Raw genomic sequence first — 25,502 nt, forward strand, 5'->3', positions numbered from 1 at the left:
TCATAGGGGCAGTACTGGACACAACATTGTTTCGGGCCTACCCCCCGCCTCAGCGGGTTCGGGACATTCAGGCGCTGATTCCAATGTTTCAAATTGGAGCAGCAGTTCCAGTCCTCAAGGTCTTATGCCTGCTAGGTCTGTTTGCTTCTTGCATTCTGTTGGTCACTCACGCTCGCTGGCATATGAGGGCTCTTCAGTGGTGCCTCCGCAGGCAGTGGTTCCAGCACAAAGGAGATCTCGGGGATTCGATAAGGATCTCCAGGGACAATGCAGCAGATATTCATTGGTGGACGGCAACCTTTCCCAAGGAAAAACTTTTTTGCTACCACCGCCTGTGGCCACAGTAATATCGGATTTTTCCACTCTAGGGTGGGGAGCTCATCTGGGGGACCTGGAGATCAAGGGTTGTTGGTCTCCAGCGGAACAGATGTTGCACATCAATCTGTTGGAGTTGCGGCCGGTACGTTTGGCGCTCAAGGCCTTCCTCCCTTCCCTTCGCGGTCAGTCAGTTCGGGTCCTGACAGACAACACTACCGTGATGTGGTATATAAACAAGCAGGGAGGAGTAGGGTGGTACCTTCTCTGCAGAGAGGCTCTGCGACTCTGGTCCTGGGTTCAGGACCATCAGATTTGCTTAATGGCAAATCATTTGGCCGGAGTACTGAAGGTACGTGCGGACAGTCTCAGTCGTCTCTTCCCAGTAGATCACGAGTGGCGTCTCCATCCAGACCTGGTCCTCTACATCTTCGGGATGTGGGCTACGCCTCGGGTGGATCTATTCGCCACTCGGGAGAACGTGCACTGTCTGTTGTTCTGCAGCCTCCAGTATCCGTTGCAAGGAGCGTTGGGGGACGCGTTTCAGATGTCCTGGAGCTGCCAGTTGCTGTACGCGTTTCCCCCCCATACCCTTGATTCCTCGGGTTCTCAGGAAGGTTCGTCAAGACCGGGCCCAAGTCATCTTGGTGGCACCGGACAGGCCGAGAAGGGTATGGTACACAGACCTGCTTCAACTCTCTGTGCCCTCCGCTCTGTCTCCCGCTCAGGGCAGACCTCCTCTCACAGTCGCAGGGGCAGGTTCTACACCCCCACCTCAAGAGCCTGCACCTTCATGCCTGGAGATTGAACGGGGCAACCGGAGTTCCTTTTCTCTCCCACCGGATGTAGTGGATGTTATTCTATCATCCAGGCGACACTCCACTAAATCCATTTATGCCGGTAGGTGGGCAAAATTTGTGGTTTGGTGCGGAGAGAATCAAAAAGATCCCTTAAAAGGCCCACCTTTCAGATGTTCTTTTGTTTGCTCTTGATTTAGCAAAGAAAGGCTGTACGGTAGCTACGGTTAAAAGTTATTTGGCGGCTCTGTCGGCTTTTCTTTGCCTTCCGGACCAGCCTTCTTTATTTAAATCTCCGATTGTAAATAGGTTCATGTAGTAATCAAAGAAGCCGTAGTATTCTTAAATACTTTATTCTGGTAAATGTAGATTAAATCAGTACAAGTAACTCCCAGCTGTTTCCTCTCTCCAACTCCTCCAGGACTCTTCTCCAGCTTCTCTCTAGGTCTCCTTCCACATTCCATTCCATCTGTATTGACATATCATTACACATCTTCCCCCTTACAAATTTTCAATTGCAAATTCATAAAAGAAGAACTTTATCAACTATGTACATCATTTATACATGACCAAAATAAACTACATAGACTTGCTCAATTAACTATATACAATTTATAAACATAATTATCTTAAACTACGTTTACTTTACACAAATTTCCCATACTCCATTCATTTCCATTCTCAAACTTGACAATTGAATTGGTTACCTTCACCACTCGCTGAGGTTCACTAAATTTGCTGTCACCTTTCTTTATGATACCGCTTTTCTTCACCACCACCCAATCACCTTTCTCCACACTGACATTCTTCACACCTTTCCTATTATCATAACGTGAATTATTACGTTCTTGTGAACTCATAACTCTCACCTTCATGCCTTCACCATCAACCCACACCTGTTTCTTCTCTTGCAACCACCACAGGGACTCCTTCGACGCCGGTTCCCTTCCCTTAAGAGCTACAAAGGGTGACACACCAGTTACGGAATGAGGAGTTATCCTAGGTGCCCACAGCATCTTGTTTAATTCTTCATTCCAATTTAATCCATTGGCCAACGATAGTTGAAAATTCTCCATAACCATCCTGTTCACCCTCTCCACTAAACCATTCGCTTGTGGTCGGTACAGTGCCACCCTCTCATGCTTGATTCCTAATCTGGTAAGGAAATTCGTCATGGCCGCAGACACTATCTGTACTCCATTATCTGTAATTATAACCTTGGGTACACCCTCTTCTAGAAATACTTCCTTGAGAAATTCAATGACCTTAACAATTGTGATCTGCTCCGCACCCTTGACTACAAACCACTTACTGTGATAATCCACCAGAGTTTAAGGAACCGATTTCTCCTACCAAGTCTTTCTACTGGACCAAGGAAATCTAAAGCTAATTTTTCCCACGGTTTATCAGGAAATTGTACGTTTCCCAAAGGCGGTTGCCTAACAATTTTTGTTTTATCACTATTACTACAAGCCTGACGATCATTTACAACTGCTTCAACCTCCTTGTCCATTCCAGGCCACCAATAGAATTGCTGTAGCCTTCTTTTAGTTAAACTCCTCCCCAGATGTCCTTCATGCACAATTTTTATCAATCTTGCCCTTAATTTTACAGGAGGAACAATCCTGTCACGCCTCAATATCTTTTTTTCCATGCACACTCAATTCATTCTTAACTTCTGTGTACCGTCTCAAGCTTCCTTGCCATGCCCCATCATCAGAACCACTTATTACTTTCTTTAGTTCACTATACTCTACATCCTCTTTTATAGCCTCATCCCATTCATCCTGTCCCAAGGCCCGTTCACCCATCCCTGGCAACTTCTCTCCACCCATTTCGTATATTCCCACCTGGTCACCCTCAATTGGCATTCGTGACAAACAATCAGCCAATACATTCCTATCACCTTTCACATATTCTACCGCAAAATTAAACTCTATGATTGATATTAACCATCTTGAAATACGAGGCGTTATGCTTCCTTCCCGTCATGACCACATTTAAAAATCTGTATCAAAGGTTTATGATCAGTGCGAAGCACAAATGGCAATCCCCAGAGATAGTATCTATAGTGACTTATGCCCCAGCAACAGGCCAGTGCTTCTTTTTCTATAGCCGAATATGATCGTTCAGCACCTTGCAATCTCTTGGACGCAAACCCAATGATTATTTCTTCATTACCTTCCATTTGCAATAGTACTGCACCCAGTCCCACACTACTTGCATCTGTCATTACAATAGTTTTCTTTTTTACATCAAAATGCCCTAGTGTTGGAGCCTTAGCATTTGACTGCTTAATTTTTGTAAACGCTATTCTGCACTCATCTCCCCATTCAAATGCTGCGGTTTTCTTCAATATCATTCTTAAGGGCTCAACCGAATCTGCAAAGTTATGTACAAACTTAGAGCAATATTCCGCCAGTCCTAGGAATAATCTTAGTTGCTCCTTAGTATTAGGCTCAGGAGCTTCATTGATAGCTTTCACTATACTTTTCTTTGGTTTGATTCTGTTCGCCGATATTTCATGTCCTAGATAATTCACACAATCTCTCCTCAATTGGCATTTTTCTTTTTGTACCGTTAGTCCAAATTTACCAATCCTCTTCACGACTTCCATCAACAAATTGTCATGTTCATCAAACGACTTCCCAATCACTATGATATCGTCTTGGAAACATAGCACATTGTCTAAGCCTTTTAAAATGTTTTGCATTATACATTGAAATACGGCAGATGCAGATGCAAGGCCAAATGGCATTCTACAATAACGATAAGCCCCTAAAGGCGTCACAAAAGAAGTCAAATGGCGAGACTCAACATGCAAGTTGACTTGGTGATATGCCACCGACATGTCCAATACACTGAATATTTTACCATCACCCATCATACTCAACATTTCATTGATATTGGGTAAAGGTTGCCTATCTACCCAAATGTTTTTGTTGAGATCTCTTTAGTCAATACACAAAAAAAAATTGTTATTATCCTTTGGTGCTACAACAATTGGTGCCAACCATTCCGAAGATTCAATCGGCTCAATTATGCCTTCACTAAGCAATCTTTCTAATTTTAGTTGGAGCGGTTCCCTCATTAAAAATGGTATAGGTCTCACTTTATGTACTACTGGTATTGCACCCTTCTTTAAAATTTATTTTATGTGTGAAGCTCTTCAGTTTGCCTAGCTTATCGGTTTAAACCTCAGGAAATGTTCTCGTTAAACTTGTACACCACTGTAGATTCAACACTTGACTTTCCACACATTCCATTTGCTCCATTATCATAACTGGCTCACTAGCATTAGGATCTAGCACAATACCCAAGTCCTTCTGGTTTCTCCACCTCAATAGATTTGATCCTTCATCACAAACATATACCTTACCATACACCCCATTCTCTTTAAATATGATATCCATCCAACACATTCCAAGCATCTCAATTCTTTTTCCCCCAGAACCAACAGCTGTCACATCAGTTTTTTGTAGATCCTCAAGATTTCTCTTCAAAGTATCTTTGTACACTTCCTTAGATATTAGTGTATACAAACTTCCAGAGTCTGCCAACATCCTTACATGTGTAGACCCTAGGGTTATATCGCAATGGGGTTTTTGCAAATCTCCAACACTCTCCCTTTTCAAATTACTGTTATTCACTGACTCTACACTCTTCCAATCAGACACCGCTTCGCCACTAATTGTGAGTACAATTTCCTTGCTAACCTCCTTAATGTCGTCCACATATTTTACAGTGTTGGTCAACATTTTACCCTTTGATCTGCATACTTTGGCTAGGTGACCTTTTCTACCACACAATCTACATGTTAGGGTTCGTGCTGTGCATGTTGGGTTCGAAGCTATGTGCCCAGGACACCCACACCTAAAGCATGCAATATTTGTATTTTTGCTCTCTGCGGCATTTTATGTCCGCTTCTTTAATTTGAATTCATTCACCTCAACAGCCCTTTCTTTGTTGAAGTCCTTCATACAGTTCTTTGTCATGTCAATTTCTCTCATCCACGCTTCTGTGTGCTCCATGCTTCTAGCAATTTGTATTGATTCCTCCAATGATGGATCAATTGATAGTAATTTCTCTCTAACTTTCTTGTTATTTGTACAGCGTACTATCTGATCACGTATTCAGGAATCGCTTAAGTCACGGAAATCACAAGTTACTGCTAAGCCTCTTAGAGCTGCAACAAAAGACATTATATCCTCATCGTGACCTTGAATGCGAGAGAAACATTTATGGCGTTCAAATACAGTATTCATTTTAGGAGTGAAATGTTTCTCTAACATTTGTAATGACATTTCGTAAACATTTGCAGGCTGACCATCCCCCATGCCCAGAGGTATCTCTGGCAAATCATCATAAATTCTTCTACCTTCTGCTCCCAAGTGGTGCAATAAAATTGCTTGTTTCCTAAGTGGATTGTATTTGTCCCCTGCAATAGCTAATTAGTACGTTATGAATATGTTCTTCCATCTTTTCCATGTCACTGCTGGTTCACCGGGTAAGGGTAAAAAGCACGGTGGTGACGAGATACCTTGTTCTGCCATGCCTGTGAAAGAAGCTAAAATAATCTAAAGTAATAATTTAAAGCAAACTAAAATAATGAACTATCACAATTTACTAAAATAACAATCTAAAATAACAATCTAAAGTATTAATATTACTGTGAAATAATTTTCCATCACAGCCAATAGAAGTCTTTTTTCTTGTTCTATGCAGTCTTCTCACTTTTTCCTTAGTCCTTTTACAGTTTCTTCAATGTTAGTGGGATGCTTCCAGGGTTAAGACTTGTGACCGAGATGTCTCGACAAGACTCGTGAGTTCGTTCTTGAAGGAAAAAGGTATTTCCCTCTATCTGCCGCGAGTTCTGAATTGTAATTTGTGCTTAAATCGCACGCGTTGTAAAACGCGCTGGAGAGAGGTTAAAACGTGTGAATGATGCGTGCAGAGTTTCAGCACGCTCCGTTCACGTGTTGATGAACGTGCTAAAAGAATTCAGAACAGCGCGTGGACGGCGCTTCAGACTCACGCTCCTTTGTTCCGTGCCGAAGATCCATGCGCTGTGATTTGTTTACTTTCACCGATCGATTACAACAGCAACCACAGTTCACAATACTTTCTTCAGAAGAGGGCAAATCCAAAAAACAAAACAATTTAAGCTGAGATTACGCTGTGCACTAATACTTATGACAAATTGAACAACAACGGAAAGAAAAAGGAGGAATATAAGACGATGCCAGTCAATTTTATTAAGAATTGGCAAACTCACGATCGGGTTCAGTTGTTTTTAGATTTCCTCTCCTGACTTTCTTTTTGTCAATCTTCTGCTCTTCTTCTGTTCACTTCCAGAGCCAGTTATTTCTGCGTTTCTCGTCGGGGGTTGGGAGTTACAACATCTGCTCTGCCCCCTGCACAGAGATCCCACTCCTCGCCAATTCTGTAGTAATCAAAGAAGCCGTAGTATTCTTAAATACTTTATTCTGGTAAATGTAGATTAAATCAGTACAAGTAACTCCCAGCTGTTTCCTCTCTCCAACTCCTCCAGGACTCTTCTCCAGCTTCTCTCTAGGTCTCCTTCCACATTCTACATTCCATTCCATCTGTATTGACATATCATTACAGTTCATTAAGGGTTTAGTTAATAAGTTTCCTCCCACGCCCTTTCACATGCCTCAGTGGGACCTGAATCTGGTACTGACATTTCTGATGGGTTCGCCTTTCGAGCCTATGCATTCATGCCCGTTGAGATACTTAGTCTTAAAGACTGTTTTCTTGATTGCGATTACTTCTGCTAGGAGGGTTGGGGAACATCAAGCCTTTTCTGTTAAACCTCCATTTACCATGTTTTTCCCTGATAAAGTGGTGTTGAAAACCAGGGCAGCTTTTCTGCCAAAAGTTGTCACTCCTTTTCATATGGGTCAGGCTATTACCCTTCCCTCGTTCTACCCTCCTCCCCACCCCTCTAAGGATGAAGAGAGGCTCCATCGGTTGGACCCTAAGAGGGCTCTGAGTTTCTACCTGGAGAGAACAAAAGACTTTCGTCTGGATGATCAGCTGTTCGTAGGGTATGTTGGACAGCGGAAGGGCAGAGCGGTCCAGAAACGAACAATCTCCAGGTGGGTCATCCTGTGTATAAATGTTTGTTACTCTCTGGCGAAGAAAGTTCCCCCTAAGGGTATCAGGGCTCATTCTACTAGGGCTAAGTCGGCCACTTCGGCCCTAGCAAGAGGAGTTCCATTAGCGACATTTTGCTCGCTCGGTATTGCAAGATTTCTTGGTGTAATCAGGCGGGCACCCACCACCGAGTGCGGTACGACTTTGGGACTCTATTCATAAGGTGAGGAATCCACAGGTAGTTTTATCCATCAGAAGAACAAGTTAGTTACCTTCGGTAATGCTTTTTCTGGTGGATACACTAGCTACCTGTGGATTCCTCACGGTCCCTCCCGCCTCCCCGTTGCCTGCCTGATTTCACGGATATCTTGTAAATGGTTTATATTTGTTATGTGTGTGTGTGTGTGTGTGTGTGTGTGTATATATATATATATATATATATATATATATTTATATATATATATTTATATTTATATATTTATGGGTGTAATCTAATACTTCTATTTCATGTGAATATATAGGCATTAATGGGAAGTGTTCTTGTGTATATGTATTTTTCTTTACGTTTTTTATGGGTCGGTTCTCACCTGTTCGCCTCAAAGGCACGAAAAAAAATGAGGTGAAACTGACGTTAGCACGCCATCGAGGACCTCTTATTGGCAGAGCCACGTGGAGCTGTGCCATTATGACGTCCTCGTCGACGTGGACAGGCTTTCCGTCGGATGCTGGCACAAGGACGAATTCATAAGGTGAGGAATCCACAGGTAGCTAGTGTATCCACCAGAAAAAGCGTTACCGAAGGTAAGTAACTTGTTCTTTTGTATGTTCATATCTCCAGGTAGGAGATATACCAAAGTTAGGTTATATTTATTGTAACACACACTTTAGAACTATTTTTCTAACACTGGTGTGGTTCTTTCCTGTGTTTACATCACTGTCTGTCCTATGTGGTACTTGCTGCTGCTTTGCACCCTCCTGGATAAACCTTAGCTGCGCTCCATAGCTACCCTTATGAGAGCACTGGTTATCTAGAGCTGCCTAGACTATCACTAAGGGTTGCCTGGACTTGGTGCAGGGGGCCTCATCTATAGGTGTACACCATATACTGAGCCAGCCTCCTACAGGTCACACTACCACAAAAGAGAGCATTTGGGTGTCATGTATGCCTCTAATTCCTCTGGGGTTTGTCTGCACAGTGTACATCTTTTTGGTCCACTATATAAAGAGCCCACTTCCTACAATTATTTATAGACTTTCAGTGATGTCTTAATCAGGGGTGCTACAAAACTGAACATAGACATCACAACACTAGCTAAAATGCCCTTGGGTATCTTTGAAACCTTACACCACAGGGTAGTGTCACATCCACTCTTGCCTCTTGTACCTGGGCTTATAGAACCTGCAGTGCAGCTGTTCCTAACACCAACAACCCTAAAGTCCACACCTTCTTGGATCCTTAAAAAAAATAAAAAGCTCCAGATCAGGGTGACACTCCTCTGTATTCTATTTTTGTGGCAGCTGCACGTAAAGCCATTCTGCCTCCTCCTCTTCTTCCTTGGTACCACCGAACAAATAAAGCAAGCAGATAGATGCATTGGGAAAGAAAATGTGTGGAACGTCTGCATCCTTCATGAAGCAGGCTAGTGCATCTGCACTATTCGGGCAATGTAACAGATCCCTTTAGGAATCACTGTCACGGTTCACTGAAAAGCTGCCCAAAGAGGACAGACAGGATTTCACAAAGGTTCTCTATGAAGGTGTTTTTTGGTCTCAAACCAGATCATAAGTGCAGCTGCGGATGCATCAGATCTTGCCGCACACTGATGTGTACATAGGATATGTGCAAGACGGTCTTCCTGGCTATGACCCACAAAGCTAAAGCCGGAGGCTCACCACTGCCTAATGAACCTCTCATTCTCTGGCAACACCCTCTTTGCTTCTTATGTGGATAAAGTGATGTCCAGCATGAAGAGCTGGACACTCTTAAGGCTGTAGGTCTTGAAAAGAGGAAAGAATTCCATATGTGTAACATGCCCTACAATAGGAGTTTCTATAAGCAAAGGGTTCAGTCCCCTCACTGGCAACAGCAGCAGACAAGATCCCACTACCACCCTCATAAGCCATCTAGAGGAAGGGGTGCACTACAATAGCCTGTAGCCCCAGGAAAGCCCACTAAAAAAACAATGAAGTGTTCCTTCCCCGATCACTGTTCCCTGCTTTGGTGAGGGGAAGTATTACCAATCACTGGGAAGAGTGGCAATCTGTTACGAAAGACAGATGGGTCTTGAAATTTGTGCAGAATGGCTTTTCTCTCCAGTTCAAGTCCTCTCCTCCGACGGTCCGTCTTTCAAAAACATCCCAGTATCAACTAGACCTCTTGTAGTCCGAAATCAATGCCGTACTGTAAAAAGAGGCAATAGAGGAGGTCCTGTGTCATCAAAGGGAATTGGGAATCTATTTCTGTTACTTTCTAGTGAAAAAGAAAGGACCAAAGCAAGAGTTTAGACCCATCTTAGATGTCCGAGTACTCAACAAGTACATCCACCACAAAAAAATCAGAATGCTGGCTCTGCAGCATATCTACCCATAGTACCAGCAAGGGGACTAGGTGTATGCAATCGACCTTCAAGATGCATATTTCCATATCTCAATCTCCACAAGGCATCGACAATTCCACAGTTTCAAGGTGGGATCTCAGCACTACCAGTACAAAGTACTCCCATTCTGCCTCAAATCAGTCCCAGAAACAATCTCAAAGTGCATGACCATGGTCGCAGCATTCTTAAGGAGAAAGAAGATCTTTGTGTATCCTTACCCAGATGACTGGCTGATAACAAGCTCCTCTCCATCCCAAACAAATGAGCATGTTCACATTTGTGGATAGTCTCTCTCAGACCTGGGCCTTCAGATCAGGTTTCAAAAATAGACAGTCCATCCAGTCCAAAAACTACACTACTTAGGGTCCATTCTGGATACACAGTCCGCAAGAGTGTATCCTTCGGAGGAGAGAGTATCATCCTTGGCTCTAAAATGTTGCACTCTTCTGCAGTCTCATCATCCTTCTGCAAGAAAGCGTCTCTGCTGGTATCCATGGCTTCTTGCATCTTCATAGTACGAAACGCAAGATTACACATGAGGCCCCTACAGCAGTGACTGGAGGATCAGTGGAACCAGCTTTCCAACTGCTGCGAGGACAAGCTCAAGCTATCACAAACCACACAACAATCTCTCTCATGTTGGTCTGAGCAGAACAATCTCATGGTGGGGTACCATTTCACCAGAAACCACCCACTCAGACTGATTACAGATGCCTCCCTTCAGGGATGGGGAACCCACATGGATTCCCTTCATACTCGGGTGTGTGGACGAACAAACAACATGCTGGAGCTCAGAGCAGTCTACCTAGCTCTGAAGTCTTTCTTTCCAGCACTCAGGACCAATTGCATCATCATACAGACCGACAACACGACAACCTGCATTATCTGAACCAGCAGTGAGGGACTTATTCTCGTCATTTCTCCCAAGAGGCTCAGACCGTCTGGAAATGGCTACTAGCCAGGAATCTCACAATAACGACCATTCATCTGCCAGGAGTTAAAAACAAGCATGCAGACAATCTCAGTCACAATTTACAAGACAATCACAACTGGGATATTCTCACTTAGACTTGTTTGGAGATGTCAACAACAAGAAATGCCATGTCTATGCATCCAGGTTCTCCCAGCTAGGGTCGCAGGGTTGATAAGTTGGTCAGCAAAATTTCTCTACACATTTCCGCCAGTTCCTCTCATTCCAACAGTGATTCCCATACCCCCGAGTGGCCTCACCAGTGGTGGTTAATAGACTGACTACATCTCTCGTAGAGACCTCACAAGAGGCTTCCTTGCCAACAGGATCTACTGTCAAGGTTCAGAGGACAGATACTACTTCCCAACCTCTCATCCAGAAACTTGCCAGCATGGCTTCTCAATTCCTGAAATATGGCCATTCAGGACATAGGCCAGGAGACCCTCCACTAGACTGTCATAAGCTTTCAAATGAAAGAGGTTTCATTTGTGGCGTACACAGAATGGTCATTGCTCAGTTTTATGTCAAAAAGATGTGCTCTTTCCATATCTCCTTTACTTGGCTAAATCAGGGCGACAATTCTCTTCCATCAGAGTACACCTGGCAGCCATTACAGCTTACAGGAAATCTCTCTCACAAGCATCTTTTTTTCAGACTCCCTGTAGTGAAAGACGTTTGTGAAGGATTTGAAAAGGTGCATCTCCCAGTCAGGAATCCCTCTCCTCCATGAAAACTCAACATTGTCCTTTCCTAATCAAAGGCTTTCCCTTCAAGTTGATACATGAAGCCACTTTGCAACATTTAACTTGTAAAGCAGCTTTTTTGGTGGCTACAAATTCCACCCATAGGGTAAGTGAAGTTCAAGCTCCGTGTTCAGAGCTACCATTTACTTTTTTCCATTCCAACATGGTAGTTATGAGGACTCATCACAGTTTTCTACCAAGGGGTGGATGGCGATCTTGTTGCCCGCGATCTACCGTGACTTGACCTCGACTGTCCGTGCATCGACGGGGCTTTCAAGGATTGTCTTGATGGCAATTTCTCCACAGTCTGTCTCTTCGACGATGGCTGAATTGGCACCCTCAACGATAATCCTGACGCAGATGGCGAACAGATAGGGATTTCTTTTTGTTGTGGATCTCATACCTGTGGATGGTGATACCGAATGGTGTTTTTTGTGTTCTTGTGCTCTTTGAAGGAGGCTCTTGACCACCCCCCCGATCCCCTGCAACTCCCCCCTCCTCTTCCCAGGCCACTTGAAGGTACTACTTTTCCTCTCTCTTTGATTGCATGCAGTCTGCTCTTTTCCCAGTCTTTCTGAGTTCTTGTGGGAAAATCTTTGCATTGATAGCGTGTTTCAGGCTGAAACTGGCAGGCAGAGTGTGGATCAGAAATTGCCATCTTTCTCCCACAGGAGGGGCATTTGTTAAAAAGAGATGACATTTTGAGACTAAAAAGTATACCACGTACTTAAATATGTTCAATAAAGAGAAAATCATGTTCTTTTGTAGTAATTATTTCCTAAGTTAGTCAAAAGACTGAAGTGCTCTGAAGGAGCCAGAAAAAAGAACTGACCTAACTGTCACCCAGCTGTTGCCGCCTCTGGGGCATGATAGGATACAGAAGATCCTGGAGGTCTTAAAGGCACGGTGCAACTTTTTCTTTGTTATGCTTTTAAATGCAGTCTATTGGCTAATAGTGGTAGTGGATTTCTCTTCATTTGTCGCTTTAATAAAAGATGCAGTTTTGCGCTATATACTCTTCTGTTTTTACACAAATGTTTGAGTCTGATAACAGGTTTATTAAAGGAAAAGCTAATGTAAGTGGCACTTTTAGCCTTTACTACAGGCTGCATAGATGTATATAAATATGTTTTATACATATGTATATTATATGTTTATATATTTGATATGTACTCCGGGGTCCCATCACATGGACGGGAATATTCAATGCGCATAACTTTGAGGATTCCCATGGAAGAGGACTAGAATTACAGGTAAGCAATTTAACCTTCCTTATATTTACTGATCTAAGTTGCATCCACTATGTTGGGTTTGTACATAAAAAAAAAAAGAAAATGATGCCTGTGTCATTCTGTAGGTGCATGCATACATTATCCTGCATGTGTGTACCTACGAAATGACGCATTCGTACCATTGCAGCTTTTTTTGTTTTCATGCCCATAACCACTCCCCAACCCAAAATGGATGCTGCACAGTATTTAAAAAATAAGCATTGGCAAAGCCAGTGGGTCAAAAAAAGAGAGACCTTTTGGCTTTGCCTATGATTGTAGCCACCTACTTACTTCAGTTCTCCTGACCCACACTGGTTTTGACAAAAAAGATCTAGCAGTGAGACTGCCCTGCACAATTAATAATTTCATATGGATAGAGTTCAGTCTGGACACTAATACCGGTGTCCGCAATGTGCTCCAGCGGAATCTGTTCTGAGTTTAATGTCTATTTTTTGTTGTGAAGCCTACTTGAATTGCTTTTAAAAAGCAGTTGCACAACAAAGCTATCAGATGGAAGTTAATTAATTCATTTTTCCTTGAAGGAGGAAACTGCTTGGTGCAAGTGAAACCATGCCTTTTTTATATTGAGAGACTTTGCTGAGAGTATTTTCTCTTTTGAAACACTTATGTTTTCAGATGTTCCAGGCTGGAAGAGGTTTTGCAAGACATTGGAGAACAAGTGCAGCAGGAAGTGGGGCATACCCTTTCTAAACTAGGCTACAGTACCTGGAGCTGTGAGAAAGCTGCTTCCCTGAAAGGGCAGATAGCAGACATTGCAGAAGAGGGCAATCCAGTCCGATCAATAACAGGTATGAACCTTGTGCAGAAAGTGCTGCAGCTATGCAATTAAAATCATAGTGGATGTGACATTAAAGAACCATTGTAAACTTGAACATGTATAAACTGAGTCAGCTTAAGATAAACAACGATGTAGGCAAACCAGAATTGTAAAAGTAATGAGAATTAATTTCAAAAGGAGTGAATATGAACAGAAGTAACCCCCAGTGGCAGTAGGAACGGCACTTGGTTAGATTATGTAAGGAAATGAGGGCTTTTATCACTCCAAGAAGGGGTGGGAGGTGGAACTCGGCCAGGTTACCAGAAGTCCCCATTGTAATAAACTTGTATTAAAGAAAGACTTCACAATGTCAAGCGTTGTGATGATGATGTTTGTATATATTTTTCTTGATATCCAGAGATGCGTTGTATTAAACAGGATTCTTTTATCAGGAGCACTGACACACAAATTCTACATGATGTTACTTCCAAAAGTTGTAACAGTTAGGACAGTAGAGGCAGTGCTTAATTTGAGCCGGTCGTTTCCGGTGCGGAGCACCAGCACTTATTTTTGAGGGCCAGCAGCTATTTTTCTACCGCAAGCATTTACTATGAGCAACAGACCCTTATGAGTAAGATGGAGGAAGAGAAAAACGAAGGGAGAAAGCAGAAATCTGCAAGTGTGAGCAGAAGGGGTAGGGAGTGGCAGTAAATGGATTAAAGGGGCCCAAGATGGCTATAGGATTACACTGCCCCCTTTAGTCCGTGCTCGCACATTTAATTGCTGCAGCCGTGTTTTTCAGGCACTGGCACATTTTTATTTACAAATTAAACACTGAGTAGAGGAATTCCCCCCAGACAGATGATGGGTCTGGAAAGGATAAAGGAATACACAAGGCATCATAGATCGGATTATAGATTTTCTATCAGAAGGTTCAAACCCTTCAATGGCTACATCAGCTAAAACAGCAGAGACCATGTTGAGAGCACAGATGACTTGTCAAAGGATATGGTGCAAGCAACTGTTTATAACTGCAGGAAAGCTACCCCCAAAGTGGTGACTCCCATACCCTCTCCCCTTCTCTGCATGTCATTCTGATGGTTTGTGGGAGGGAGAAGTATTGTAAGAGTGGCAACTAATAACAAAAGACAAATGCGTCCTGAATATTTTTCCAGATTGTCAATTCTCTCAAATTCAGGTTTACTGTACCTATTGTACCAACAAAGAAATCTTGCTAAGAACATCTAGACATGCTTTGGGGGTTGGGCAGAGTCACCCCGGCATCCAAAATGGCCATGCGTTGTTGAAGCTTCAGTGGGCCAGCCCTGACGACTCGCTTGAGGATCCTTCGCTTGGATCTCCGACCCCCTCCTCCATCCTCCCCCCACAACCTTCCAACCTCTACCACCCCAGTGCTGCCTAGACTCCATGCATGGCGGGGGAGCCTGTTGTATGGTGCAAGAGTATCTCTGCTGCATATTCAGTGGCCACGCCTGAAGCCAGCTCGTACCTTGGAGGCCCTGTGGCGGGCATCACAGTGCAGCCCTTGTACTCATACCCAGACCCCCCAAACCCCTACTCTGTGGCTTTGGAGGGTGATCACATAACTGGAGGCAGCCTTGACGGATTTCAAGATGACGCCCACCTCATTTTGATAGCTTAGCCACCCTCGTTGTCACGGTTTCCTTGGCCTAGGATGGTAAGGTAGATGCTTCACTTCATCCCCTGCCCCATCAGTGCTCTGCGACTACTCTGTGCAATCTTTGCCACGGATCACCAAGAACCTTTGCCCATCAGCAGTGAGATAGATTACCTAACCTGGCGGCTGCAGCTCCCACTAACTTCAGCACATACTTTTTGCAGTGCTTAGTTGCCTGATGCCCAGTGCAAACTATTTGGCACATAAGGGCTGCCTAGCCCCTTTCTGAGGGTGCCACGCTTTGCGCATCTTTGCCCCACTGGCAACAGGGCTGCCTTAGGTGCTCTGGAGGATGGAGAAGAGTGCCCCTGGGGACAGATTTGCGTGTCTCTTCTACAATAGCTCTATTTCCACCCCCCCAGCTTCCACCCGGTATGGGTTGACGCAGCGGTTATCTCCACCACCACGTGCGATGGTTTGCGGAGATCAAAAACCGCGGAAGCTCCCCTTTGAGAAATCCAGCCCACCACCTCGCTAGCTACCACTACTACCATGGAGGGTAGCACGACTGGGGGGCCTGGGGGGGGTGGGGGTGGGAGCTACAGAGGAGCCTGCATATATGGATTCCATTATGGCTGAACTCCGCTTTAAGCTCCGTGCAATCAACTCCTGCTTTGATGCTCTTGCTTCCTGCCTGGATCATATGGGGGAGCACCTAGACAGCCAAGACAAGAGGATGGAGGGGGGCGGGGCAGAGGGCCACATATCCACACTTGAAGATGCTACCCCTGCAGCAGAGAAGAGAATGTCAATGCTGGAATCCAAACTACACACTGTAGCTATTAAGAATGAAGAGCTGCAGGTGCGGGAACAACGTATCGACCTTTGTTTATTGGGCCTTACCGAATCCACGAACACAGGGCACCTGGATCTCTTCATTGAAAAATGATTAACTGAGCTTCTAGGCCGCCAAAAGTTCACTGCTATGTTTGTGGTGGAGTGAGCCCTAGGTCATTGACATCCCGCCCAGTCCTTGGTGCACTGCATAGACCAATCATTGCCAGACTTTGCCCTATGCCTGACCTCGAGAACTAGGGCATGCCGAATACCTGGGCATGGCCATCTCACTCTTCCCTGACTTAACCCTTGCGGTATTCACAGACTGAAAAACAATTTTGCACAAGCTGGGACTGCGCTATGGAATGCTGTATCTCGCGGGACTCTGAGTGGATGTCAACGGCAAAACACGCATCTTCAACACTCTTGGTGATGCCCTGGATTTCTGTAAAACATATACTAAGGCTTGCTACCCCACGAACAGGGCTCACCTGCTCAATCTCCCCCAGATACCCAGAACATCACCAGTATGGACCTTTTCCCTTTCAATTGACAGTGCACTCCAACTCTGGATCCCAGTGCCTGATTCCTAGGCCACGTATCTCTAGCATATTCTCACTGCAGCAATTGTGCCTGTGTCTGGTTAACTGCATCTGTGTCACACACATTTCTTCAATTGTCACTGGTCATCTTCGCACTGCTTGTTGCATTATTAGTCCCATAGGGCCACACCATAGTGTTCCTCCCCACAATGGCCAAACCACTCCAACTACCTTTTTTTTGTCCTCATCATGGGAATTCACCTGGCCCGTTCTCACCAATTGTGGGTGGGGTGTTGGAAATTGTATTCTTAATGTTGTCACTGATTACTGTTTGGTTAGCATGTATCCATGCCTTGTATACTGCAGTATTTACCTATCCATGCTTATATAGAGGATGAGTAATACATATCAAGGGAGGACCAATCTAGACATCACTCATCTCTTGGAACATTAAGGGATTCAGTAATTTCTACGTAAGGGTAAATGGGTACAGTATCTGAACAGGTATAACTCAGTCTTCCTTCAGGAAACCCACTTGTTGCCGCACTCCACCTACACGTTCGCTGCTCCCTGGGGCTCCCATCAATATTTCTCCAGCTATAGCTCCTATTCTCGAGGGGTGCGTATCCTCATCCACAAACAGAGCCTTTACACCCATATTCCACTTCTGCAGATGACCAAGTTAGATTTATACTGGTTGCGGGCATGCTTACCGGTGTGAATATACTTCTGGCACATGTGTATGCCTCAAACATGGACAATGTCAACTTTTTTCAGATACTTAATGCCCAAATGCCCATTTCGATCGCATGGATGCAGATCACATTGTACTAGGTGGTGATTTCAATGTGCTCTTAGATCCACGGCTTGATACCGCCTCGCTCCTTTTCACGTTCTATGAGACATGTGCGATGCCTACTCACTACGCTGCCCCTCAGTCCCAGCATACACTTCTTAATCAGCTCCTCATAATAATGGTCATGCATTTGCCTATTGGCTAGTGTCTCTCTGTGTTGTCCCATTGATAAGCGCCATCACCCACCTACCACACATCCTCTCTGACCACTCCCCGGATAGGATGACCTGCTCCTTTCCCCAGGTGAGAGAACATGAACATTCATGAAGATTCTCTGAGATCGCACTTCATGACTCTATATTCCATACTGAGCTCTGTACCGCCATCATGGAGTACTTTGACTTTAAAAAAGACTCAGCAACCTCATGGGCTACCCAAGACTATGCGAGGGGCATCTGCATATCAAAATGTTCTGGGCTCCTCAAGGACATAGTCTTACCTGGTTGGAGGCCGCATTGTTGGAGCTAGACTAGGCCGACACACTTCACTCTGGTGGCCCTCACCTCCTGAAACAAACCGCCCTGATGAAGGAGTTTAGCGACCTGGCAGAATGAGGGTCACATTACTTAGGAAAATACGCTAGAGCTCGCTGATATGGTGAAGGCCAATACTTGTGACGTACCCTGGCACACCTGCTTAGACCTCCCAGCTCCTTCTCCTATTGCCCTGAACTACTGGCGGCTGACGGCATGCATATCTACGACCCAAAGGATATTCCCGATGAATTACTTCCCTATTATACACAACTTTACACCACCAGAACACTGTCATGACACCTCTGGAATGGTTCAATATTTGGAGGAAGTGGCCATGGTCTGGCTCACTACGGCTCAGCAACAATTTCTCAGTGACACCCTGGACAGATCCAATGCCCCTGGCCTAGATGGCTTCACAGGCACATTTTACAAGGTATACAAGCACATCCTGGCGCCACACTTATTAGCTGTATACACCAAAGCCCTGGAAATGGGTGTCTTGCCCCCTACTGTACATGAAGCAGTGATCACACTACTGCCCAAGCCAGACAGACTGCGGGCTATGCAGCTCTTACCGACCCCTGCCCCTGTTGAATTTCGATAATAAGATACTGGCTAAACTTGTGGCCATGCGTCTGTCTGTTGATGGACTAAATCATATCACCGGCCCAATCAGGCTTTGTCCCACACGATCTACATCCATCAGTCTCCGCACAATGTTCGCAGGACTGAACCAGATATAACCCATCGCCACAGCTGCGGTAGCTCTACTCGACATTGAAAATGCATTTAACTCACTTGAATGGCAATTTTCACTTGCAGCCCTACTCACATTGGGAATGTCCTGCATCTTAACATCATTGATTATGCTGCTATACTTGCAGCCTACAGCCCGCATTTGACTTTACAGTTTCATCTCAGCCCCCTTTTCTCCCCTCCCCCCCCCCGTTGGTGCCCCCTTTTCCCACTAATATTTATCATAGCCATGGACCCACTGGTTCACCATCTACAAGGGCAAACCCCTCCATAGCGGATTACAATTCAAACCTGGCCCACTACATATGTTGCTTTGCGCGGATGACATTCTCTTATTCATTCGCCACCCCATGGACAACCTGGATCCTCTCCTACGCAAGATTGTTCGCTCAGGACTCTGCATTAACTGGGCAAAATCAGAGCTGTCCCCTCTAACTGCCATACCTTCCCCAGCCAACTCTGATTTCCCACTCCATTGGTGTGCTGACTCGGTCATATATCTCGGTGTGTACATACACCGAGACAAGGAGCAGGTCCTACACATGAATTACGGCCCAGCACTTGACAAATTAGTGATGCATTTTGACTGGTGGCTTTGCTTGCCATTGTCAGTGGCGGGCTGTATTCCCAAACTTTAAGATGGTGGTCCTTCCCCACTTCTTGTATTTATTAAATAATATTCGTATCCCTCTCACCAACTCCTTCTCATCCCTTAGGAGCTTACGGATACGGTTTGTCTGGGCAGACAGGCAACCAAGGATTCATTGAGACGTCCTGGTGCTCCCTTTTGAATAGGACCGATTCAGAGTTCCTCATTTTCACTTGTATTACCTGGCTGCACAATGCCACAACGCACATTATTGGTATCACATAGACGCTCGTCTGCCATATGCCATACCCGAGAAGGATCTTAACTCCTCTGACCCCCTCCCCCCACCCCCCCAGCCACACCCACACCCTCAAGACTGTCAACAACATGCTTGATGTGGCACCGACTTGTTAAACTCCTGCAAAGGGGGATGCTATACTGACCTGCGATACCCAAAGATGCTGTAGGATGGGTCCAGGGAGTCAGTTGCAGAGCACCAAAGACTGGATAGGTAGGAGAGAAGCATGCTGGATGTTACTGGACTGTCAGTTGGATTCCCCAAGGCTAGGGGGCTGCAGATGCAGGGGATGCCTTTAGGTGTCATGAATCTTCATCTGATCCAGTTGCGGTCAGGGAGATTCTCCAGATTTAGGCAGCGCAGGCGTTGTCGTGTTGGCCAGGAGGGGCCAACCCAGGCTGGACTCGAGGCTGGAATCACCTGGGGACTTTCTCTGGACTGGTCGGCCTCCTGGGCTCTGGCCGTGGCTGTCAGGTGCAGGTGCAGAGTGGGCAGGACTCGTGGATCCGGGGAGGCTCTGGAGTCCTTTTAGAAGGTTTCTTGTGGACTGGGCCGCTCTCCTCGGGAGATCATGGTCCTTGGGTAGGCAGGCAGTTCTCTGGGGCTTTGTAGAGGTCGCTGGTCCTGCGGGACGAGTCGTCTTCTTTTAGCAGGGGTCTTTGAAGCTGCAGACAGGCCAGTACGGCTGGGGCCAAGTTATTTGTCATCTGGACTCCTCTCTGCTGGTGCGGCTCTTCAGTCCTTCTTGTTAGGTCGCCAAGAATCTGAGGAGCAAGGTTCTGGGGTGCCCCTAAATACTGGATTTAGGGGCATTATAGTGGCCAGCAGCCAATGGCTACTGACCCCGAGGGTGGCTACACCCCTCTTGTGCCCACTCCCTTTGGGGAGGAGGGCACATTCCTAATCCTGTTGGCTAATGTCCTCCAAAGCAAGATGGAAGATTCTGCCAGGACGGGTGGTCCCAGCTGGGGTGGACACTCTTCCTGGTGTTTACTAATTTTCCTGCTGGACCTGACTCCAAAAGTGGGGCCCAGTCTGGGGTGGGCACCTCCACTAGCTGGAGTGCCCTAGGGCACTATAACACAAGGCGGGAGCCTTTGAGGCTCATGCAAAGTATTGCAGTTCTTGCAGGGAAAAGGTGTGAAGCACCTCCAGCCAGAGCAGGTTTTGTTCCTGACCCCAGCGAGCATAAAGGCTCTCACTCCATGGGGTCAGAAACTTGTCTGTTAGTGGCAGTCTGGCACAGACCCATCAGCCTTACACTAGAGGGTTTGGTGAAATACAAGGGGCATCTCTAAGATGCCCTCTGTGTGCATTTTTCAGTAAACCTAACACTGGCTTCAGTGTGGGTTTATTGTGCTGAGAAGTTTGATACCAAACTTCCCAGTATTCAGTGAAGCCATTATGGAGGTGTGGAGTTCGTAATGACCAACTCCCAGCCCATGTACTCAATGTGGTCACACTGCACTTTCCATGTCTAAGAATGGACTTGGATACTGTAGGGCCATATTGCTAATGCAGCTATGCCCTCACCTGTGGTACAGTGCACCCTGCCTTAGGGCTGTAAAGCCTTTGTGAGGGGTGACTTGTCTATGCCACAGGATTGGTTTGTGGGCATGGCACTCTGAGAGGGATGCCATGTCGATTTTACTTTTGTATCCCCATCAACACACACAATCTGCAGATCATAATCCCTTATTGATTTCTTTGGCCTGGTGCGGCGAGAGACCTTTGATTCCCACTTGGCGTCTGAGAGCAGAGTCACTTGAAGACGAGGCTTTTAGAGCCCAACTGGGCACGCAGATTCTTCGAGAACAATGCTGGAACTGCCTTGTCCAGATCTGTCGAATGGGATTCCTTTAAAACAGTGATCAAGGGATATTGTATTAGCACAATTGTGGGAGTACGGAAGGTGCTAGAGATAGAACTAACCGATCTCGAGAACTCCCTTAGGCATCTCGAACATAGGCACCCAACACAACCCGACCTCTCAACACAACTAGAAGAGACAAGGGCTAGAATAATAGAAACTAACACTAGACTGTCTTGCTTTGATTACAAACAATTCTTGCAGAAGCAACATACAGAGGGCGACAGAGCAGGTGCCCTACTGGCCTGGCTGGCCAAACCGCCCCAACATCAAACCATAGTGGTGGAGTTAGAGACCACCCCGGGTATTAAAGTATATGGACAGAAGGAGATCAATGCCACCTTTCTTAAATATTACTCAGAGCTATATGCGCCCCCCACCGAAGTACTCAACGACGCTCAATTACAAGATCTGGGGAACGTCAACCTGCCGGCATTGAAAGGGGAAGATAGAATAGCCCTGGCGACTCCCATATCGCTTACAGAAATAAAGACTGCAATCCAGAGTATGGCAAGGGGCAAGGTATCGGGAGCAGATGGTCTCCCTTTGGAGTTCTATCTTACGTATCAGGACTCATTAACCTCCCAGCTCAGCATCTTATATGCAGAGGCATGGAATAACAACAGCTTGCCTCCTTCCACTACAGAGGCCATAATGATTCCCCTTCTGAAACCCACCAAACCCCCCACAGAAGTTCGATCATACCGCCCACTATCAATAATGAACTTAGATTATAAAATACTAAGCAGGGTACTAGCTAACAGACTTCTACCATACGTGTCCTCATTAATCCATCAGGACCAATCGGGATTCATCCCAAAGCGAAGCACTGCCCAAAATATCCGTCAATTGATTTCACTCCTTCATGCCCTGCCCTCTGACGCAAATAGAGCAGTAATCATCTCAATAGATGTCGAGAAAGCTTTTGATAGCCTAGGATGGGACTACCTAGAACGAGTGATGCTGCAGCTAGGACTAGGAGAAGGGTTTGTCAAATGGACGAGGCTTCTCTACACAAACCCCACAGCGAGAGTACGCACTGGCCGTACAATATCCCCTTCCTTTGCCATAGGTAGGGGTACAAGACAGGGCTGCCCGCTATCACCTTTGCTTTTTACGTTGGCAGTTGAGCCTCTCGTCCAATCAGCTAGGTCCCAGAGGTTCTACGAAGGCATTACAATCAATGCATGGACGCATCATATTGCTCTCTGTGCGGATGACATGTTACTCTTCCTCCGGAACGCAGAGACCGATCTACCTAGAGCAATGACAATGTTAGACAACTTTGGGGCTGCATCTGGGCTCCAGATAAACTGGGGGAAGTCCATTTTTCCAGCTACTAGAGGTATCGAAGAACCAGTGGACAATCGGGGTCTACCGTGGTCCCCATCCACATTCCAATATTTAGGGGTCAATATCTATCACTCCGCTGAGGATTTACTAGAAGGGAACATTCAGAGGACGATTAGGAGTATCAAAAACAGCATGATATTCTGGCAGACACTTCCGCTAGCGGTCACTGGGAGAATTGCACTAATCAAAATGATAGTATTACCTAGAATGTTATATTACTTCGCAACCATCCCACTCATTATACCGAGGGTGGTATTTAAAACAATTTCGTCCTTGATTACAGGATTTATATGGGGAACCAACAGACAAAGGATAGCATTTCGCACCCTCCAAAGAACAACAACAGAAGGTGGTTTGGCTGTTCCTGACTTTGAATTATACTATTGGGCGAGCCAACTCCAATGGCTGGCACGATTCATCAGAGCACCCCCAGTGGGGGAAGCACTGAGAGCCCCTTCCCACTGCTCCCGCAATAGAATTCTGGGCATTCTACTAAACCCCAAGAAACAGAATAAACCACTGCCGATAGAATGGGAAGCATCGCGTCGCTGCTGGGAACAATACCTAAAACAAACACATACCAGAACACGGTACTCACCAGAGGCCCCCCTGATCTGTATAGGAACCATCACAGGAAATCATATGATAAGGGGCATCACCCAACTCATGGCACTTCAGATCGACACCATAGGGGCTCTATATAATAATGGGAAACTGTGCACTTATGCAGAACTGCAGGAAAGGTTCCAGATACCACCAGGGCTGTTCCTAACCTTTAACGCAATTTCGTAGACAATGGGGCACAGGACTAGAAGAACCCCCCAGACATAATACCTGTGACCAAATATGCACTATAGGAGACCAAGGGAAGTTGATATCCGGGATATATACATCTCTACTAACCAGCATATGTCTTCCCTTAAATAAACTTAAGACCAAATGGCAGGGGGAACTAGATGTTACAATAGATGACGCACAGTGGACCAGAATAACCACACACATATATACAGTTTCCTGAAATGCCAGGTTTAAATTAATAAACATATATGTTTATCACAGAGCTTACTTAACCCCATATATGATATCAAAGATTTATGGTGTAGAAAATGCCAGCTGCCCTCGGTGTGCAGAACTAGCAGCAGAGTTGCTGCACATGCTCTGGAGTTGCCCACTAATCGGGGACTACTGGACGGGGATATTTGAGGCACTCTCCACTTGCACGGGCAGAACATTATCCCGATCAGCCATGGTGGCGGTTTTGGGAGATTTCCCCCGCCCCAGCAAGCATAAAATCACAAACTGATTCATAGACCTGGCTCTGATACTAGCAAGGAGAGAAATAACGTCACACTGGAAAGATCCGAAGGGCCCAGAGATAAATCGTTGGAGAAATGCATTAATCAAGTGGGCGGAAACTGAAGGGACAGTATTACTAAGGGAAACACTCAGGGGCCTAGGAACTAGAGACAATGCTCAGCATTGGAACACGATACTGGACAATTTTAGAACACCTGACACTTCTAACTCTGATGCAGAGGCAAATTTATCAGAATCAGATCAGGTATAGTTGACCAAGATATTCCAGTAGAAGATCGTACAAGAGACCAAATAAGTGACTTATTTGTGAACCGAACAAACACCTCTGTATAATTGAAGGGAAGTGCGGAGAGGGAGAGGGAGGGGGAGGGGGTTACAAAAAGTTGGGAAGTTATTTTGTTCTGTATGTGTTTTCATGCAATTATAAAGCAATAAAAGAGATCTTTAAAAAAAAAAAAAAAAAACACACAATCTGCAATGGCAGTGTGCATGTGTGTCTGAGGGGTCCCTTAGGGTGGCACAGTACACCTGCAGCCCTTAGGGACCCTTCCTGGTCACATGCCCCTTGGTACCACTGGTACCTTTTACAAGGAACTTAGCTGTGTGTCAGTTGTGCAAGCAATGGTACATTTTAGGGAAAGAACACAGGTGCTGGGGCCTAACATACACTCAGTCAAGTTAGCATCAAATATCAGGCAAAATGTTGGGAGGAGGGGTGGTGACTGCAACAAGGGGCTAGTTTCGTGTAGTCACAATGAACCATTGCCACAAACATATACACTTCAGGTTTCCACGCTGCGCTTAAACCACCCTCTGAAACATTGGATAAGAATGACCACACTTGCTCCCGAGCTTGCCCTTCTCCCACGGCGGACTTCTCACACCTCACATGGACTTGCCCCACTATTGCTCAATCCTGAGAGAACATGTTCACCCGACTAGCTTTCTTGACTGACATCAGCATGGACCCCAGCCCCCTCATAGCTTTATTGGAATATTATGTTCTCGATTATTCTCAAATCAGTCTGGTGCTACGTAGCCATGGCCCTACTCTTAGCCAAGTGTGCGGTTGCCATTCATTTAGGTATCAAACTCCCCTGCACCCCTTCGCCCCCATCCTCCTCACCCAGTAGAGGCCTGGCTCCATAGCTTCATCTACTGCAACAGCACCAGTGAAATATACACTTCTCTTCAACCACCCACATCCCAACCTAAATCTATTTGGCAACGCTTAAGGAGCTATCTATTAACGATTGACACACCCCACACATGGTTAGTGACTTGGCAGGCCTAATGCCCCTGTGATGTGCACCTTGCTGTTTGTGGGTACTGATGCTCTCCCTTCTGTTATCTCCCTCAGTTCCTATTAGCTACCTTC

The 25,502-nt window shown here is 45.5% G+C and overlaps 1 protein-coding gene across 2 annotated transcripts in view; it reads left to right on the plus strand.

The window, feature by feature from the left end:
* The window catches only part of TCP11 (t-complex 11), a 143,664-nt gene that overhangs the window by 108,571 nt on the left and 9,591 nt on the right, over positions 1-25,502 (plus strand). For both annotated transcript variants that reach the window (XM_069238812.1, XM_069238813.1), the window contains exon 9: positions 13,450-13,622. In XM_069238812.1, the coding sequence (XP_069094913.1) occupies positions 13,450-13,622 (173 nt within the window). The remainder of the gene's footprint in view (positions 1-13,449; positions 13,623-25,502) is intronic.

Source organism: Pleurodeles waltl, chromosome 6, assembly GCF_031143425.1.
Source record: "Pleurodeles waltl isolate 20211129_DDA chromosome 6, aPleWal1.hap1.20221129, whole genome shotgun sequence".
Classification (NCBI taxonomy): domain Eukaryota; kingdom Metazoa; phylum Chordata; class Amphibia; order Caudata; family Salamandridae; genus Pleurodeles; species Pleurodeles waltl.